The sequence below is a fragment of the Cyanistes caeruleus genome, chromosome 15 (genome assembly GCF_971803275.1).
Source record: "Cyanistes caeruleus chromosome 15, bCyaCae1.hap1.1, whole genome shotgun sequence".
Lineage (NCBI taxonomy): Eukaryota > Metazoa > Chordata > Aves > Passeriformes > Paridae > Cyanistes > Cyanistes caeruleus.
Window position 1 is genome coordinate 10,793,340 of NC_141715.1, and position 19,564 is coordinate 10,812,903.

At 47.7% G+C, this 19,564-nt stretch overlaps 1 protein-coding gene across 1 annotated transcript in view; it reads left to right on the plus strand.

Moving 5' to 3' along the window:
• PDLIM4 (PDZ and LIM domain 4) overlaps positions 1–10,877 on the plus strand; it is a 43,462-nt gene extending 32,585 nt beyond the window's left edge. Inside the window, exons 4-7 of the mRNA XM_086851965.1 lie at positions 1,958–2,136; positions 2,493–2,650; positions 6,741–6,861; positions 7,761–10,877. Coding sequence (XP_086708091.1) covers positions 1,958–2,136; positions 2,493–2,650; positions 6,741–6,861; positions 7,761–7,965 — 663 coding nt within the window. The 3' untranslated portion in view covers positions 7,966–10,877. The remainder of the gene's footprint in view (positions 1–1,957; positions 2,137–2,492; positions 2,651–6,740; positions 6,862–7,760) is intronic.
• The last annotated feature ends 8,687 nt before the right edge of the window (positions 10,878–19,564 follow it).

Below are 19,564 nucleotides of genomic sequence, written 5' to 3' on the forward strand. Positions count from 1 at the left end.
TGTCCTGTCCTGTCTGGGAAAAATCTCCCACCACCATAGCACAAGAGCATGGACTTGGGGTTTGGGGGTGTAATTTAGGAGGTATTTCCACCTCTGCAAGCTGGTGAGTTTGCTCCCAAGGAAGGTTTCTTAGATACACTAAAACCATCATTGCTCAAAGCCCTTGCAAATCATGCCATGGGTGGATGGGTCTTGCTTAGAGGCTCTAGGAGCCAATGCTGGGCTACCAAATTAGCAATCTTCAGTTTTAATCTCTGGTAGTCTGGAAAAAGGAGATTAGTTATTTTGTTTGTACTTCTGGTCTTTTAAAAGTCTAATTGATAACACATTGAAGTAAATGAGCTATAGATACTTTGGATCAGAATATGAAGTCTGATGTTCTCTGTGAGAAATGATGCTCACTTCTAAAATGTCAAAATTTTATTGAATCTTTACAAAATACAATAAAATACCTGAATAAGGGAAAATTACAGTGCTGGGAGCATAGGACTAAACCACTACTTGTCTACAAAATGGAGGCTCTGCCTTTTGTACCCTTGGCCCCTCCTAAAGTCTTGTCAGTCAGCTCCTTCTTTGCCATCCATTGATGAAGATTACTTTCCTACAACTTAATTGGAGGTTGTGTGTTGCCATGCCACACTCCTTAGTAACAAGCCTGCCCTCCCCCCAAATGCCCTGACTACCAAGGCTGTCCAGTGACAACAATACAAAAGGGTAGGGGAAAGAGGATTGTGGGGAGAACATACCACAATAACATAACTATTTATTTAGTCAAAAATAAACTTTGTATCAGAGCCCCACAATATACACTTCGTTATTTGTTCACAGGATGTTGTTTTATTTCCCTGCTTGGTTTTTCATCAGCTTCAATCTACTGAAAAGCTAGTGGAATGCAGCTCTGTTGGGGAGCTGCCCTAGAACAAATTAAAGCAGGTTAAACAGATTCCAGCCTCTTACACAGCGTCTATGTCTTTCATCAGTCCCAGGTATGTTTGTGACTTACACAGCTGGAAGTAGCAGCCAATGTGTGTCCATGGGCTGTGTCCAGCTTCCTGCTGCTTTTCCCAATTGCCAGAGTTAGCTCCTCTCCCCATAATGAGCTTTTGTAGGTAAAGCCTGGCTCAGGTGACATTAGCAGTAGGTATTGCTTGATTTATGGGTGTGGATGGGACTGACTAATAGCACACCCATATATATGGAGTTCCATGTGTGTGGAATAGGACATGGGTAATGTTTGACATTGGTAAAATAATTTGGAAAATTTGTGGTTTAATAGCATCTGAGTTTCTGACTTGAGATCATATGCCAAAAAGATTTCCACAGTTTACCTTGGGACTTAAAAAGCAAATGAAAATGTGAATACCTAGCTAAACCCTTACTGATGTGTTTCTCACGCTGTAAATGACTGATCTTACTTGTGGAGAAAACCTCCCTAAAAGAACCTGGATTTGTGTGGACAAGGGTAGCTGCAAGTAAAAACCCCAGGATTGGTCCCTTGGCCTCAGGTGTTATCCAACCTGCACGTGGAGCTGCCTAGCATGGGTTTATCCTGTTTTGCTCATAGAAATGGAAGGGATGGCCCTGAAGTCAGGAGCACAGCAAGTGCCCTCAGAGTGATGGAACATGGAGTAAGAAGTAGACTCGCAGCCTTTCTTTTAAAGAAACAGCAAATATGCTTTTAAATAGAAGATAAATGCAGGAAAATATATGCAGAATATTTGGCAGTGGCTCACCATGGAGGAATAGCAAATTCATTCAGTTGGGGACCAAGGGGAGCTGTGTAGATTCAGCACAATTTAACTGCAGGTCAAGCCTGAATTTTCTTTTTTCTGCTGCACAAACCTGTTTTCCACAGCACACATAAAATGTTACTAATGTAAACTCCATATCCCAACAGAGCCCCTCCATGTACATCACACACTATAAATCTCAGGTTTTCTGCTTTCTTTCTTTTCAGGACAGTGGCCCTGCCCAGAGCAGGAGGTCAATGCCCCATGGATCTGGGAGCAGCCCCATGGACAACAAGCAGATGCTGAACATGCAGCATCACCAACCAACCCGGCTCTACATGAACAACAGCTCTGAGTCGGTGCTTCCAGGCCAGCTGAGTGGACTCCACATCACTCCTGGCCACAGGTAGGACATGGGCAGGGCTTGTGTAGGGAGGTACAGAGGTATGGTCCCCCAGCTGGGATTAATGCCAAGGAAGACAAGCAGAGGAGAGGTTTAAATTGGATATTAGCAAAAATTTCTTCACCAGCAAGGTTGTCAAGCCCTGACACAGGCTGCCTGGAGCAATGGTGGAGTCACCATGCTTGGAGGGACTTAACATGAAACATGGCAAGTGACCCCCAAGGCAGAACCTTGACGAAATTGACCTGAAGGGATTTGTAACTGGGCCAGCAATGTGGAGATTAGTCAGTACCTCCCTGATGAGCTGACAGTAGTTGTTTCTGTTTGACTTGAGCCTTTCTTTCTTTGCTTTAAACCAGCATGGACCCCGTGAAGTCTCTCCCACGGAACAGAAATGGGATTGATGTGGAGTCAGATGTCTACAAGATGCTTCAGGATTATGAAAAGCCCATTTCAGAGCCAAAGCAGTCTGGATCCTTCCGGTACTTACAGGGCATGTTGGAGGCCAGTGAGAATGGTAAGGAGGATGGTACCCAGTCACCCTCCTGTGAGAAGACCACTGGGATGGTAGATTTCAAATCCATGTTTCACATACTCCTTTACCAAATTTTGTGGCTGATTTGAGCACTGTGTGAAAGCTGGATTTGTAACCAGTGTGGCAGCTGTTTCCTGAGATAAAATATGGTGGCCTTAAGTGGTTGTGTAAGATCATTGCTGGAGAATCTGGTCTGGTTAAGTAATTGACATTTGCATAAGGACGTGGGATGGTCCTCAGCAAGACAAGGATAGAGATTGGGAGCTCTTGGCTCACTTCTCAGGTCTGTCACAGCTTTCTGCCCATGTCATTAACACATTAAATAATAAGATCCCTAATCTATACATTTCAGCTTCTTTTTTATTTTTATTTGCCTTTCAACATTAAGTCTGTTGGAGCTTTTCTGTTCAAATTTGTAGGCTTTGCTTTACAGCCCTACAATGTAAGACTTCTGCTTCCTTCCAAGGGCCCCATATTCCAATCATGTGAATCCAGGAATGTATATTTTATGGGAAAATACCAGCTGCTGTAAATCTCATTATGGAGCCATGGGAGGTATTGAGTTGGGCTGTTGCATTTCAGTTTCTGTTTATCTAAAATGTTGGAGAAGTCTGTTCTTTAACTAGAAGGATGTTGGTTCTTGCTTCACAAGAAGCATAATTGCAGGTAACTTCTGAACATCATGGAATTCCACCAGTATTGATTTTCTCTGTGAGACTGAGACATAGTTGCAAAGCATGGGATAGGATCAACCACAGAAGCACTGGGTATATTATTATATTTTATTACAGCCCCTGGATTGGCAGGACTACTGATGTTAAATACGGGCCCCAGCTAGACTTTTCAGGTGTTTCAAGACCTCCAAGAGCAAGGACAAATCTGTTGTTTCCCCAGTCTCCTCATTAGGAGGAAGCAAATGGGAAGTGACTATGTTAATCCCAATTAGTAACGCTGCTGCCTTCTCCCTTCTCTGTGCCAGGGAAAGGGAGCAGATTTCAAGCTTCGCTGGTTTGCTCCTGCCTTCTCCCGTCGCACTATATTAGGAACAGCAAAGTAATACAACATGACTCTCTTAGCTGCATTGTCCGAGAGAGCAAAGTTTATTATTATTAATCTTCTTTTATACACATGTTTGAGAAGTAAGAGAGGTAAAACTCACATTGGTCATTAAAGCAACACATCACCATCATTGGTTAAGTGGAACACCACTCTTTGACTGTTTCTTGCAAGTAAATCCTAAACACCTGCCAAGATTGTTGTCCTTTACCAAGGACTGTTTGGATTTTTCCTTATGCTTTCTCAGCCCAGAGTGAGAAGCCTGTGTGACTTAGTTTCACCCAGGCTCTTATCCCTGCTTGCTTTTTGAATTTAGTATCCACATTCTCCTGCATCCTGCAGCCCTGGGCAGGCAGAAACCAGTGCTAGGAGGGAGAAAGAAAAGGCTATGGACTCAGGGCATGGGGAACAAAGAGGTGGCAGGACAAGTCCCCACATCCTGGGACTGTCCAGCCAGTCCTGGATGTGTGCTCCTCAGAATTCTCTTGGCACTAGCCCATCACCAGTGCAACACCACATCTTCAACTGGAGCCTGAGAGCCTGCTTTTGGGTACCAGCCAGTATGGGACAGGCTGGAGCAGATACTGTCACTTGGGTTCTACCATTCTCCCTGTCAGTAGTGTCAGTAGTGTGGAGGGGATGTGTGACTGCTTGCAGGCACAGCCTCAGTTGTGCCTTGGTCATTCCAACGCTGTTTATTTCACAAGGGATGAGAAATTAGGTGAAAAGCATCTCTGCTTGGCATTAAGCTCTGTGGTGTTCCAGCACATTTTCAATCCCAAGTGTTCCTGCTGGGCTTGTTTTACAGCTGCCACCACTGCTCCTTTCTCCTTAAGCCTAAAATTACACATTTTGACCTGAGCCTGCCCTGCATTGTCCTTTTAAGGTCAAGCTCTCCTCTCCCAAGGAGCTGAGTGTCTTGGACAACAACCTGTTTTATATGGAATGTATTTCTGCTGGAAGCATTATAGCTCTATCCCACACCCTTAGGGACCAATGCTTTGTGCTGAGGTGGAGGCTGGAGGAATGGCAGTGCCCACCTTCATAGGCACCCATGAATCAGAAAGGATAAACACTCCAGCCATAATGGGGATGGCATGGTTGAATTTGTGGAGTTAAAGCATTTGCTGCCCTGCTGAAAACCATAAATCACCATGAGACTGGGCTGGTAAATAGAAGGAAATGATACACAGTTCAGGAAGATGGAAAACAGTCTTCTCTGCAGGGTTCATTTTGCTGTAAAATCCCTTTTTTTTTTTTTTCCCCTCTTCTTTCCTTTTTTAGGCAGCGTATCCAAGCACTCTTCATGAGAGACAGTGGCAGCTTAACTGTTAAATGTTGGCAGATGAGCGTGTCTAGTCCAAGCGCGCTGTGTCTCATGCTGGGGGAAGCCAACAGTTGGAGCAGTTTTTTCAGTTTATTCCCAGCAAGGCAGTGGAAGGATTCAACAAGGGGCTTGGCTGGAGACAGCCAAGTATTGGGGAACTCCTGGGGTGGAGTAACCCTGTTCTGCTCTTAGACAGGCACTCTTGCATGTATGAAAGCTCTTGGCCTTGCTAAGCACTGTATTGTGTTTTGGGGAGGTGGGGTCTGGTGGGAAGTTGGTCCTTTCGGTTTTACGCACTTGGCTGGCAGCATTGGCTTCTGTGTCAGAGCCATGGCTGGAGAGGGGAGCTGTGGTGTGAAGGTGCCTGTGCACCCCAGGGGATGAGTGAGGTGTGCACCATCCTTCCCAAATGGGCCCAGGACAATGAGCACTCCTGAGACACACTAGACGGGGGAGCAGTGTCTCTCCATGGAGAGAAGCTTTTCTGAGTAACACCTTTCAAAATGTATCTTTCGTGTGACACTGCACAGGGTTTGTGAGCAACCAGCAGTGATCATGTATCAGGCTCCAGGTACTTAAAGTTCCTTTTAGGACAGGCAGAGATGTTCCTGGAGCCATAGGAGGCACTTACACTGGATTTTGCTCTGAAGTTGCCAAAACTGGCACAGAGTATGTGCAGATACCTCAGTCTGAAAGTGCTTGTGCCCTGCTGAGAGCTTCTGAGCTTCAGGGCTTGAAACACGTGATTACAATGGACCCTGGACTGAAACACCTTGGAAGCTCAGGAAGTGTGGCAAATTTGAGCTCTGGAGAAGGACCTGTTCATCCAAGAGCTCCTCTGCTGCTTTTCCAAACTGTGAGCTAACTGGTCCTTCTTCATGAGCTTTTCCTTTCTACGACCTTAGGCAATCACAGAGGAACCATAGATGGATATATGCCAAACAGACCTGTCAGCTGTCACCTGTGGAAAAACCATGCAGTCAATACTGGAAGCTTTTAAGTGTCCCAGGGGCTGGCAACGAGCATGTTGGTGTTGTCCAGAATCAGAGGGTAGATGGTCTGTAGGGAGTGGGAGAAGCAACACTGGAAACTCGTGCACATGAAAAATATCATAGCAAAAATCTTCATTGCTTCTTTTTCTGTTGTTGGACTTTCATGAAAGGAGGCCTGGTGCCTCAGAAGACCTTATCTTCTATCACAATATTATGGTTTAGATTATCTGAGCTAAAATGCATGCTCCAGGAAGAAAAATGCATATGATACTATTATTGTTTGGTGCAATTTGCCTTATTCTCTGAAATGTGTTCATCTACATCTCCTTGACAGATGGTGGATCTACCAAGAGTACCTGAAATGTTGGTGTGATGGAACCTTTTTTTATTGGGGGGGGGGTGCTTTTTTGGGCTCTTCACTATTTATGATTCTTAACTCATTAAGTAGTATTACAGCAAAATTAACCTTTCATGTCTAGATCGCAGCTGCTTTACATTTTGACAAGGTCCATGTCTGTTCAGCTGGTGCTGTCCTGGAACTTCCAAGGAAGTTGCAGGTTCTGTTATGACAGGCAGACTCATCTGACTCTGTAAGGGAAAAGGAGAAAAAAAAGGAAGAAGAACAAAGAGGGAAAAAACAGCCCTGAGAGTCTTCTGTGTCTTTATTTTCAATCTGTGTCTTTATAATTCTTGGCAGGTGAAAAACTCGACAAACTGAGCAACCCCCGAAACATCAAGTCCCCCGTGCCAAAGCTTGGTGGTTCCATGTCTGGGCTGCAGATGCTTCCTGAGTGCACTCGCTGCAGGAATGGGATCGTGTAAGTGCTATGCCTCACAGAAGCCCCCAGTGTAGTGGGGATGCTAACACTGGGACATGGCTAAGTTGGGTCCTGCCAGGCACATGGGTTAGGATTTATAGCAGAATAACTTGAATCCTTTTCTGGTTTTTTCTAACCATATCTAAACCTGAGCAATACAGTTTGGATTGCCCCTTTTAAGGGAATCTCGCAAGGGATGATTTATGGGATGGTTTGTGCCCTGCTTATCATAGTAGCTGCCCAGGGACTATGAATAGCACCACAGCACCAGCACTCCTTCACTGCCTTACAAGGGTTGGTGGGAGAAGCACCTTGAGTGTTGAGAAGAAGAGAGCTGTTTTGTTTGTTTGTTGAAGAGTTACTCTCTGACAGATGGATGTTTATTTTAGAAAGTATAGGTGATTTTCTGCTTTGTTCCTGTTGTAATTTATGACCTATTGTAATTTATGTTCTGCTTTAATTTACATCCTGCTCAAGCCAAATTTGCTGGTTGAGTGTGAGCTGTGCAAATGACTGCAACTGTGTTCTTGCTGGTGCTGTGAGTTGAAGGTCTCTGCTCCACAAGTCATAGTGCCTGCAAGTGCACAGCACCAGTCCTTGCAGGATGCTGGCTCCTGATTTTCAGATCCAGGCTGAGTGTAGATCTTTAAGGCTCTGTTTTGCATCAAGCTGTGGAGCAGTGCTGCTGGGTATGGAGCATCCCTTCCCACTGAAGCATAGTGAAGCCACACCTGGAGTGAGGTGGCAGCTTTGGGTGGGCTGAGAAGCCCTGATAACACCCTTACATGTCCTTGCATGCTGCTTTCCTCCACTTAACTCTGTTTTACTTGAGGCAGCAGGAAAAGCTGCTCATGCTCTTTGTTTCTCCACCTCACCTGAACTTTCCCAATCTCTCCCAGGGGCACCATCGTCAAGGCTCGGGACAAACTCTACCACCCCGAGTGCTTCATGTGTGACGACTGTGGCCTCAACCTGAAGCAGAGAGGGTATTTCTTCATTGAGGAGCAGCTGTACTGCGAGATGCATGCCAAGGAGAGGGTTAAGCCTCCTGAAGGATATGATGTGGTGGCTGTTTATCCAAATGCTAAAGTTGAACTCGTCTAAGGCTGGGCTGTGCTCTGGAGAGGTCGGATGGCCGTGAGCCCACCCACGTCCTCCTGCCGGCTGCGAGCAGTGGAGCTGTGATCAACCCCAATTACCAAAGCCCAAGTTAAAATGCCTTCTCCTAGATAAAACCGTTTACACTTGGGATCTCTGGGGAGTGGTGTTGAAAGCATTCAAACAGGTTTTGCCCTTCTTTTTGACACTCTGCTTTTTGCTGTGTTGGGTTATTAGTCTGTGCTGTAATCTTGTCCAAGATCTGTGTAAATATTGATTAATTCTTTACTCTCTTTCATATAAAACCTGTATTCCTTTTTTTTTTTCTTTTTTTTTTTTTTTTTTGTTATGCCCTCCTTCTACTGAAGATGTTTTAGAAGATATTTTAAAAGCTCCAAGAAAATAAGGCACTTTAATAAAATAAGCTGTCTCTTATGTCCTAACCCTAATTTTTTGTCCTGTGCCTGCCCCAGTGATTAAAAACCAGCCCCTGAGAGTCAGGATGATACCGGTGGGTGCCTCACTCAGCTGTGTCCCAGCAAATGTGCCAAGGAAGGGTGGTCTCTTAAAACAGTAATTAAAATGAAACTCTCTCAACCACAGCAGTGCAGTTTGAGGCTGACAAGAAGAAGTTTGAGTTCCCAAGAGATCTCCACACTGATTGTGTGATGAGGCTTTTGTCTTCCTTTTTCTACTCCTAATTCAATTGTTCTGTCATCTAATAACCCAAGCACACCTTGAAAGGACACTGCAGTAGTCTGGAGCACCCTTTGATTATCCTCACCTCCTACATTTCTGCCCACAGCTGCCTTTGCTTTGGCCATTGTGACTATTCCCCAGTTTTTGCTATAATTTTGCAGTCCTTTATTTCTAGATCCTCAGATTTCTGCCATCTGGGTCTGCCTCCCAGCAGGAAGGGGGTGATAAAATCCCTCCAGCCACTTAGGGAATAACTGGAGTTTGGGTGAGCCCCAAATCCCAGGACAGCAGGATTGTCTTTATATCCATCTCCCAAGGCAGTGCTTTTAGCCAGGTCCATCATCCACTTTAGTTTACAGGGAAAATATTTTATAGATCTTAAAATGTTTCTTAGAGAAATGTGGTTTTTTTCATGTTAGTACTCAGAGGAAGGAAAGAGAAAGTTGAGTTGCTCAGCTTCTGGGTACTGTTGTGCAAGGCCATGGGAGCTGTGTCTTTGGTACCACGAGGTTACTTCTGCTTTCCAACAGCCTAACTCTTCTTCCTCCTCCGTTTGAGAGAAGAAGGATGTGGGGGAGAAAAAGAAATGTTTGTGCTTGCTTTCCTTCCATGGAAAAGGAAAATAAGAAATGGGGTGATGGTCAAAGCACCCCTTCCCCTCCTGACTCTCCATAAGAGGGGAAACTGGGGATTGGAGGAGGGTTGGGAGTGTGATCCTAGTTGGGCAGGTAATTTCTTCCTATAGGTTCTGCATCCCAGAAGGGATTTTAGGGAAGGGATTCCCTAAAAGGGATCCCCAGAAGGGATTAACTGGTCTCCAATTTAGACCTCATCATGCAATGCCTTACAGGGATGCAGCAGCTCCTGCCCCGTGCCCTGCAGCCTCCCAGCAGCCACGGGCTCTTTCCAGCTGGGTACCACAGAGATGCTGGCTAACAGCAGGACATCCACCTCCCCCTCCTTCTGCAATCAGGAATTTTTAATTATCAAAGTACAAGAAACATGGAAATTTTTCTCACAGTGCTGAACCATGTTTTTCTTGTATTTACATGGCCATGCTTGGTCAGTTGGGCCCTCTGAAGGGGAATGTTTAGGACAAATGTTGTTATATGTTGGTTATAGGTTGGAAGACAGAATTTGACTTGAGTTTTTTTGATTTATCAGACAAAACAGTTTTGTTATACTGTTCAGAACTTACTTACATAGTTGGTTTGAAACTCCCAGGCTTAGATAGCTCTCTGCCCAGATCTCTGGCCAGTGGTGTGCTTGCAACTAAACTCCGATGGCTGAGGGTCCCCTGTAACTTATCCAGGGACTCATTTTGGCATGAACTAGGCTAGCCAAATTGGATTTGTGTTATGGCCAAATTCACCTTGTCCAGTCCAGACTAGTTGTACTGTGACAATACTGTGACAAATAATAAACGAGGAGCCAAGGTAATCAGGTGGGAAGAATTACTTCCCTGGTTTGCAGGGCTCTGCTTGGAGCTCCTTAGGTTGCCTTTGTCAGAAACATTTATTCTGAATTCCACTGTTATCCTTATACATTGCTGGTTTGAGCTCTAGTGTCTGTAGCTTGAGAGTTCAGGCTTCACCCAAATCCAGGACTGAGTACAGCTCAGCTGCATGATGGAAGACTCACAACATGAATGGCACGGGATGCTTTTCCCTGTTTTCCACGCAGACAGTTGGAGTGCCAGTGGTGCTGTTTGTCACTCCCTGGGGTTCTTGTCCCCATTTGATTCTACCTGCAGGATGCCAGGAGTCTGCAGCCCTGATACAGGGAACACCAAGTTATAAGTTGGTTCATTGCCCTCATTTTAAACACCCAGCTGAGGAGGCTGCTACCAGGACACCCTTGGTGGTCTTGCTTGGCTGCCACACCAGTACAGCACTGGGAATACTGGGCATGCAGCTGTTCTTTTAATTTTATCCCAAGTCCCGTCAAATCAGTATTTCCACATGGCATGTCATGATACCCTTTCTTAGGAGTAATCAGTTCATCTGATGCCCCTGTAGAGCTTGGACCTGCCTCACACAGGCCCATCCCATGGCACAGGGTTTCCTGGCTTCAGGCCACCCTGTTCCTGTTGAGAGGCTTGCAGGAGCAAGTGTCACCTTCTCTATCACCAGATAATGCTATTAAACTCTGTAAAATCTGAGGAGGGTATTGCTTGTATGAAACAAAAAATAAAATTGTATTATGGATTTTGTCTCACATCACTTGGCCTTTGCCTGGTCTGTGTGTATGGGGGTCCCCTGGCATCCAGGTGAGGAGGACACTGGATAAACTTCAAAAAGCATCTTGGAGATACAAATTACATCTCCATATGAATTGCTTTTCACATTTCATTGAGAGATTGTTTGAGGTTTGGCCTGTGTTTTGGGGGGAGTTGCTGTGGGGTTTTTTTTGACTTCAGACCTTCCTGGGATCCTACATCCTATGAGGTGTGGAGGTGGGAAATACCCACTGTGTCTCTGCCTGTTACATGATCCGCTACTGGAGCCTGGCTCCTCTCCTGCAGCGTGACCTAGCTCATCCTGTCGTGGCTCAGAGCTTTGCTGCATCTGCCCCTGCACAAGGCTGATGGATCAGTGTTTTTGGTGGTGTTTAATCAGCCACAGTGACACTCCAAGAGAACCTTCTCCCACCTGATGTCCCAGGCTGTCATCAGACTGGGATCCACAGTTCTACAGTGCTGGGGGTATTACTGCTGTCACTGCTGGAGTGATCTGGACCTTCTTCCCAAGGAGAGCTTCTTTATTGCTGGCCCTTGGAGAACAGGAGCCCGCTGGGTGGTGGGAGTGTGGGGGATTGGGAGGCAAGGGCAGGTTGGGGTAGCAGCGCTGTCAGAGGAATGTTTGCTTCTGTAGCTCAGTCTTGATGGGTCTGGTTTTAATAGTTGATTTGGATTCAAATCACTGGTGTATGGGAAAGTCAGAAGGGGTGTGAGGTAAGCGCCTCCAATATTTAACTTAAAGGGGTTTTTTGACATGGGCCAGAGATTTCCCGGGCTAGCTCCAATAGGTTTTCTCTCTCTTTTCCCCAAGAGGGGCCCGAGCCAGGGCTACTGTTTGAGCTTTTCAGCCCTTCTTTGAACACACGTCTCTGGGTCAGGCGGAGGAATGAGGGGAGGACTTTCTTCTGGTTTGCAATTCACGGGTTCATTCTGTAAGGAGAAATCCAGAAGGACAAAAAGGTTCGGGAGTCTGACCGCTTCTTTTAAAGGGTTAACGCCTCGGGGGATTGGGAATCGTGAGAACCAGTTAGAAAATAAAGCCAGCGGGCACACAGGCTTTCTACGAATAAAACACAGACAGGTTCAGATAAGCGGTAACGGGCATGGGAAGTGTCTAATAACGTTCCGAGGATCAGGAGTTTTCCAAGGGTGGGTGGAACCGCGGGGGAGAGACCGCGCTGGCCGAGCCCCTGCGGTGGGACACAGGGAAGCGGAAACACACGGGCAGAGGCGGCGGGGACACCGGGGAGCCGCAGCGGGGACACCGGGGAGCCGCAGCGGGGACACCGGGGAGCCGCAGCGGGGACACCGGGGAGCCGCAGCGGGGACACCGGGGAGCCGCAGCGGGGACACCGGGGAGCCGCAGCGGGGACACCGGGGAGCCGCAGCGGGGACACCGGGGAGCCGCAGCCGGGGCCGGGGGGCCGGGGCAGGCCCGGCGGGGTCGGCAGGCACAGCCACGGCAGCAGGAAAGGGGTAAGGGGGAGGCGGCGAACTCGGCGAAAGCTTCAGCAGCGGCAGCAGAAGCCCCGGGCCGCGAGCGGCACCCCGAAAGGGAAAAAACAAACACAAAAACCTCGAACTTAGCTAGCAACTGAACCCCTACCGCAACAGGTTTCATTTGGCAAGTGTTCATATATGGAAATTGCTGTCTGTATGTGCCTAAAACACTTAAAAGATAAAACCTCTGAGGATTCCCATGTGGCAGAAAAGGTTTCCATAGTGTGGGTCTGTGTAACTATGTCTAATTAGTACACATAATTAATACGGTTATGACTCTCTAATTAGTGCTTTTTCTATTCAGCCTTGAAAACCCAGACGTGTTGGATGTGTTTCTGTGGTTTAGCCGCCACCATCCCCAGCCCCTCTGTCCTGGGCATTGATGCTGGGGGGCTTCAGCCCCTTGGGGTGATCCCCAGCGTGAGACTGAAGGGTGCAGAGAGCCTGGGGACCCCGAGCCACTGCTGCCCACACAGCTACTGCAACCAGCCCAACACCCGCAGCCTCCTCTCTTCCTGGGGAAAAAAAGAGGTGCAAGCTCCACTGTGATAAAACTAGTATTTATTAACTAAATGAAGTGGGACCAGGGCCAGACTGATTCACGTTTTAATTGTTTAACTTTTTCCATGTATCATCATTTAAATTACATACTTAGCCAGGCATTATTTCCACCACCACACCCCTGTTTTTCTGCAGCTTTTGTTTGGAGTTAACTTTGGTTTTGTTACTGCCAGTCTGCCCCAGGGACTCAAAAAATTTCTCAGATGTCGTGTGCCACAGGAGGGGGATTGGGGGAAAGAGGCCCATTGGAAAAGTTTCCTGTTTTCCCTTTCTCATATATGAAATAAGCTATTTTAATTACTTTAGGGAGGAAAAAAAAAATCCCTACACATATAATAAAACCCAGAAAACCATGCTTGATTCTAGAGAAACTTATCTGCAAGTTGTTTGTCTCTGTTTCTCCCCAGCAAACACTCTCAGAGCTCTTCCAGCCAGGACCATCTTCTCCAGCAGGACACTTAAATATTCTGAACTTTTAGGTAGTCCTAAAGCGGTTGCTTGTGCAGGGAGCCCAGTGGGGAGGGCCTGGTCAGCAGCCAGTACTGCTTTCAGGGCAGTTAATGTGCAGAGGGTCATACTTCACTTGGCAAAGGTAAGCCTGGTTCAGACTTTTGGCTTTATTAATGAGAATAACTATTTTCTGAATCACAGAATCACTATGTTGGAAGAGACTTCTAAGATCATTGAGTCCAACTCAGCCCTAACACCTCAACTAAACTGTGGCACCAAGTGCCACATCGAGTCTTTTTTTAAATACATCCAGAGATGGTGACTCCACCATCTCCTTGGGTAGAGCATTCCAATACTTTATCACCCTTTGTCTTGGTTTGAAAAGACAGGTGTCTACTAAGGAAGGCAGAAACCTCCCTTGAAATGGAAAAAATGTAAACCCCCCCCACCCCAAATTATTATAATCTTGAAATCAAGGGGCTCTCAGGCTAAGATATGGGAATAGAAATAACAGTTTTTTACTAAAGAATTTTTAAAAAATACAGTAGTACAAAAAACAACCCACTGACAAGAGTCAGAATACAGCCTGACACGCTGTTGGTCAGGGTGTTGGTAGCAGTCTGATTAAATGGTGGCTGCAGTCCTCCTGGAGTGACAGATGTGGTTCTGTTGCAGCAGTGATCCTGTAGAAGGGTGTAGTTTTCCACTGAAGATCCAGTGGTGAAGATGGGTCTGGTCTCTGGTCTTTCCTCTGGGAATCCAGTGGAGAAAGGCTGCCTGTGGTGTTCTCTGATTATATCCAGGTAGGAATGCAGGGCTCCTCCCCCTGGGTGGAGCATCTCACAATGGGATGTTATAATTTTATCAGTTGTGCAGTGAGACTCAATGGCCCACTAACAGCAAATATCCCCCTGGAGGGAGCATGGGTCATGGAAGAGATAAAGAACACTGCCACACCTGGTTTTAACAGATGGTAATAGAATACATACTTCTGGTTGCATCTTGCATTGCAGCCCAAGACACCAAGGAACTCTCTGAGTAAGTCTCCTAAGTAGGCCAAAGTCTGCCCTCTGAAAGTCCAATGTAAAAGTTTTATTGATGTTTCCCTTGATTTCACCAAATATCAAAAATTCTATAATTTCATGATCACTATTCCCCAAGCGGCCTCCAACCACCACATCTCCCACCAGCCCATCTCTATTTGCAAACAACAGATACAATATAATCCCTCCCCTGGTGGGCTCACTTACCAGCTGTGACCAAAAGCTATCCTCAGTACACTCTAAAAGTTTCCTGGACTGCCTCTTTTCTGCTGTAAAGTTCTCAGCAGATGTCTGGTATATTAAAATCACCTAGAAGAACAGGGACTGGTGATGCTGAAACATTCCCCAGCTGCTTACAGAATAAGTTGTCCACCTCTTCTTTCTGGTTGGGTGGACAATAACAAACTCCCAGTAAGATGTCAGCTTTGTTGGCCTTCCCCTTAATTCTTATCCATAAGCATTCAACTCCATCATCATTAGTTTCAATAACTGTGGCATCAAAAACCTCCCTAATATGAAGTGCCACTCCTCCACCTCTTCTCCCTTTCCTATCTCTTCTGAAGGGCTTGTAGCCATCCAGTGCAGTGCTCCAGCTATGTGAGTCATCCCACCACATTTCTGTGATGGCAACTACATCATGGCTCTGCTGTTGCACCATGGCCTCCAGCTCTTCCTGTGTCACCCATGCTGTGTGCACTGGTATACATGTACCTCAGCTGGGCTACTGATTTCACCTCTAACTCAGGTTTATCATCCTTGGGCCTGCTTCCAGATAGCCCAGCTGAATCCCCTTCCCCTTCAAACCTAGTTTAAAGCCCTGTCAATGAGTTCTGCCAATTTATAAGTTAAAAATCCTTCTGCCCTTAACAGAGAGATGGAGCTCATCCAGTTCCAGCAGACCAGGTGCTGTAAAAGTAGCCCCATGATCAAAGAACCTGAAATTCTGCTGATGACACCAACCCTTGAGCCAGTTGTTGATCATGTGGGCTGAAGGAACACCTCAGTTCTTCACTCCCAAATCTGAAGGGTTCCAGTGATGAGTGTGTCCTCCCCAAACTGATGGACTCTGAGGAGATGCAAGCTGCTGGCACTGTGGGACCATGGGTTGGGAGGGCTTGAGCTCACCAGTGGGACATGGATACCATCACTGGAAAACCCAGCTGGAGGGGCCCTCAGGAGGCCACTCACACCTTGCTCCTGTCCCCAGGCACCACCAGCTGCCCATGACCCTTCCAAGAGGTGTCTAATCTGTCATTGGAATGGAAATTCCCAGCTCCCCAGGCAGCATGTCCTAGGGATGTTCCCAGCATCTGGAGGAGTGAAGGGAATGTAAAGGACACTGGATGCATGATATGCAGAGGAATGTATGGGATCTGTAGGGAGATAGTGGTAAATGGGTGTGCCTGGGCTGCAGGGGTCTATAAAGGATGTGGGAAGTGGATGAGGGCCAGAGGAGCTGTCTGGGTGCGGGGCCATGGGGCAAGGCAGAGCTCCATCCGGGTGCTGTGCTGTCTCCTGCTCCATCTAGTGATGAAAATGGAAATATCCAGCGGCTTTGAGCAGGATGAGACTAGAGAGGGCTCTGTGAGGAGTCCTGGCATGGTGGAAAGGTGCCCGAGTGAGAACATCCAAATCCACCCAGAGGGCAGCGCTTTGGGAAACTTCTGGCAATGATCTCTCTGGGAGAGGTCGTTTTACACTGTAGTGATGGGCTTGAGCATTTCATCTCATCTCTTCTCTGGCAAGACCTCCGGCGAGTCCTTGCTCTGATGCAGCCCTGACCCATATCACTGAGCTCTGACCCAAAGTCTGGGGGCCAGGGAAGCAGAACATGTTTGTCTCAATGCACCTGCTCCTGCTGCAGAGAAAATGTGTGCTGGTCTCTGCCAAGGCCAAAGCAATGTCTCTTCCCTGGTTGGAGTGACATTGCACCACAGGCAAAATTACTAAAGTCCTTCATGAGTGGTGGATAACCTCAGGAAAGCTGACTGCACTTGAGTAGATGGGCTCTGGGAAGGTTTATCCCAAATCCTCACACATGTGCTAAAGACAGGCATCCTTACTCCATCTCTTACAGGATTCCTAGCACAGATAAGATGAAAAATCATTCACACCGAATGCTTGTCTGCTGGGCTCTGCTTAGAAGGAGACAAGTTCATTCACCAATAGCAGGAACTGGGAAGTGATGGTCATAATGCCCCTAAGAGCTTCAAGTTCCACAAGCTGGATTCAAGTGAGCATCAGGCAACTCTTGGCACTGCTCCAAGCGGTACTTGCACTATATTGCTGAGAGAACAGAAAGGCTGAGATGAGTCAAGGGCCTTTTTAAAGGCTGCCAAAGATAGCTTTTTCCCAGATGCTCTTGGTCCAGTGGGATGTGTGCCCTAGCAGAAAGAGCAGAGCTGCTGTGGGCTGTACCACCCCACTCTGGAGTAGAGCAGGAGCTCTGATGCCAGCAGTGGCACAGTGTCACACTGGGTGAGGAGGGTTATATGTGACTGCACTTCAGCAGGAACTGGGCTCCTCCACAGCTGGGGGCAGCTTGTGGCATCCAGCAGCCATTGGTGCAGCTTCCTGCTTCCACAAGAGCCAAGTGCCTGCACTAGAGCTGGTATCTCAGCCATTCAAGGATTTGCTCCATCTCCCCCTATAATGAAGTATTCCTCCTTTACTGTGCTGGCTCCTTGGCTTCTCACTTCAGTTAAAAGGAATCTCTCTGACCTCATTTCCCACACATTGCTCTTCATCTAATAGCTGAAAGTGTGTTTTAAAAGGCTGTGGTAAAATCATATAATTATTTTGGTGAAAAAAAGCCCCCAGCACTACCAAGGCCATGACTAAACCATGTCACCAAGTGCCATATCTTCACGCGTGTTAAATCCCCCCAGGGATGGTGATGGTTTGTGACATGCCTGTGTCAGTGTCACAAACAAATTTCCTCCAATATCCAACTTAAACCTCCCCTGGTACAACTTGAGACCATTTCTGCTCATCCCATTGCTTGTTCCTTGGGAGAAGAGACCGACCCCCACTTCACTACCTCCTCTTTTCAGGGAGTTGTAGAGAGCAAGAACGTCCCCACTGAGCCTCCCATACTCCCATACCTCCTGCTCCTCAGCTGCTCCTTGTCAGAATTGTGCTCCAGCTCCTTCCCCAGCTCTGTTGCCCTTCTCTGGACATATGCACTGACCTCTTTAAGGAGGGTCAGTTGCAAGAACTAGGACTGGTCCTTCCCCTACAGTGAATTTGCTCCACAACAGTCCAAGCCATTCACTGGACACTGTTCTCATGTGGTTTACATAGTCTCCATGCTTGGGTTAAAGCATCCCTGATGCTGGGTCACAAGTAGGTTTTGCAAGCTGGGCAGCACCCAGGAAAAACTCTGGGCTATGGTGATTGCAGCAAGAGCTTGTGGTGCTGTGGTAGAGCTGGCTAGAACACAAGGGATTTCTATAACTGATAATTTATGCAGGTTCACAGTATAAGAGAAAACCCTGTGGTGTTTTCATGTCAGACAGGAGAAATTTTAATATGTTAAGCATGCAACTGCAAACCAGATAAACCTAAGCACATCATCTACCACTTACTGAGTCTGTCTACCACTTACTTTAAATATGCAAAATTTGCAACCTAAGCATAGTTATTTCTGAGCTCTTCGAATTAGTCCTCAGTAGTAAATTACTGTTGACTGAATAATTACTAAGACTGCATTAACATTAATCCTTAAGACAATACACTCCTCAGCCCCGATTTCCTCATGGGAGCAGGCATGCATTGCATTTCTTTACTATGGTTCTTGCACAGCCTCAGGGCAGGGCAGGTGGAGGGCTGCTGCCTGCTGCTGCCTGGGAACCCCTGATCTGTCCAAACTGGCCCCCACCTTGCTCTTATCACTGGGGACAGCTTAGGCTGTTCAGTAGCCCAGGCCAGGCATGAGGATGTCCTCTCCAAACAGGAGATATCTGAATCTCCCCATGACACGAGTTCTGCATCCCACATCCGAAGCAGCAGCAGATCGCTGCCTGGCCAGATAAATGTTGCCATGTGCTTATCCCCGCACAAGCACTGCCAAGCCATCGCTCCTACTCCAGGCTTCATTCCCACACTCCCACGTCCCTGTGATCTCTACTGGAGCAAAGCTTTCCAGCCTTTCCTCGCACATCGCTGGCACGGGCATCCTTGTCTGAGCACAGCCTGACACGGGTACCCTGCTCACACCTCCAGGGAGCTCTGCTGTCCGAGCAGGACAAGCGCTGTGCTTATTGTAGACACCACCGGCTTTCTGAGCGCTCCCTCGGTTATTTCAGAAGATGACAGCGTTGTTCAGATTTCTGAAATGGCTTTGACAGCTATCCATGTAACCTAGTGTGGGCAAAGCCAGAGTCACGTGCGGAGCAGGAATAGCAAATGAATCGGGAAGGGAATATATAAAAAGCTCCTCTCTCGAGGCCAGAGCTGCTATAGGCTCCTTGAGCAGACACTGCTGACCTTGTCGAGGGTAAACACTGCCGGGGAAAAGCACTGGGTTGCATTAGAGGCTAAGACAACGTTTGATTCCTAAAGCCGTGTCTGGCCCTTGTTTTCCTCTGTGCCAGTGTTTAGGAGGGCTCCCATTACTGATGTCGCTGCCTTTCGCGGGATGATGCAGGGGGAGACCCCGGCGCCCCGGCAGCCCCCCAGCTCACAGCTGATGGCTCGCTGTTCCCTGGCCATGAACTGTTCGTGATGCCGGCTGTGCTCCGCTCCCGGGGGGATGATGGCACGATGCCCTGCGCCTCCATCTTGCAGCAACAATACAGGGGATAGCCTGCTTTGGGTCCCCGAAGGGAGGCATTCAGGGCTCAGGGAAGGCTGCGGAGCCATCGCCGCACTCCCACCAGGCGCTGATCTCTCACCGGCAGCTGCTGCCGAGGCCCTGCCGGTACCGGAACCACCCGGTCCGCTCCGGCTGCGTCTGCCCAGGCAAATAAATGGAAAAAACCGGGACACGCCTCCTAAAGAAAGCTTCGGAGCAGCGGCGGTGCCCGGGGGAGGCTGCAGGGATGCGGCGGGCTGGGCAGAGCCCGGCTCCGGGAGCCCCCCCGGTGCCCAGGACGCGCCGCCCCGCGGGGGC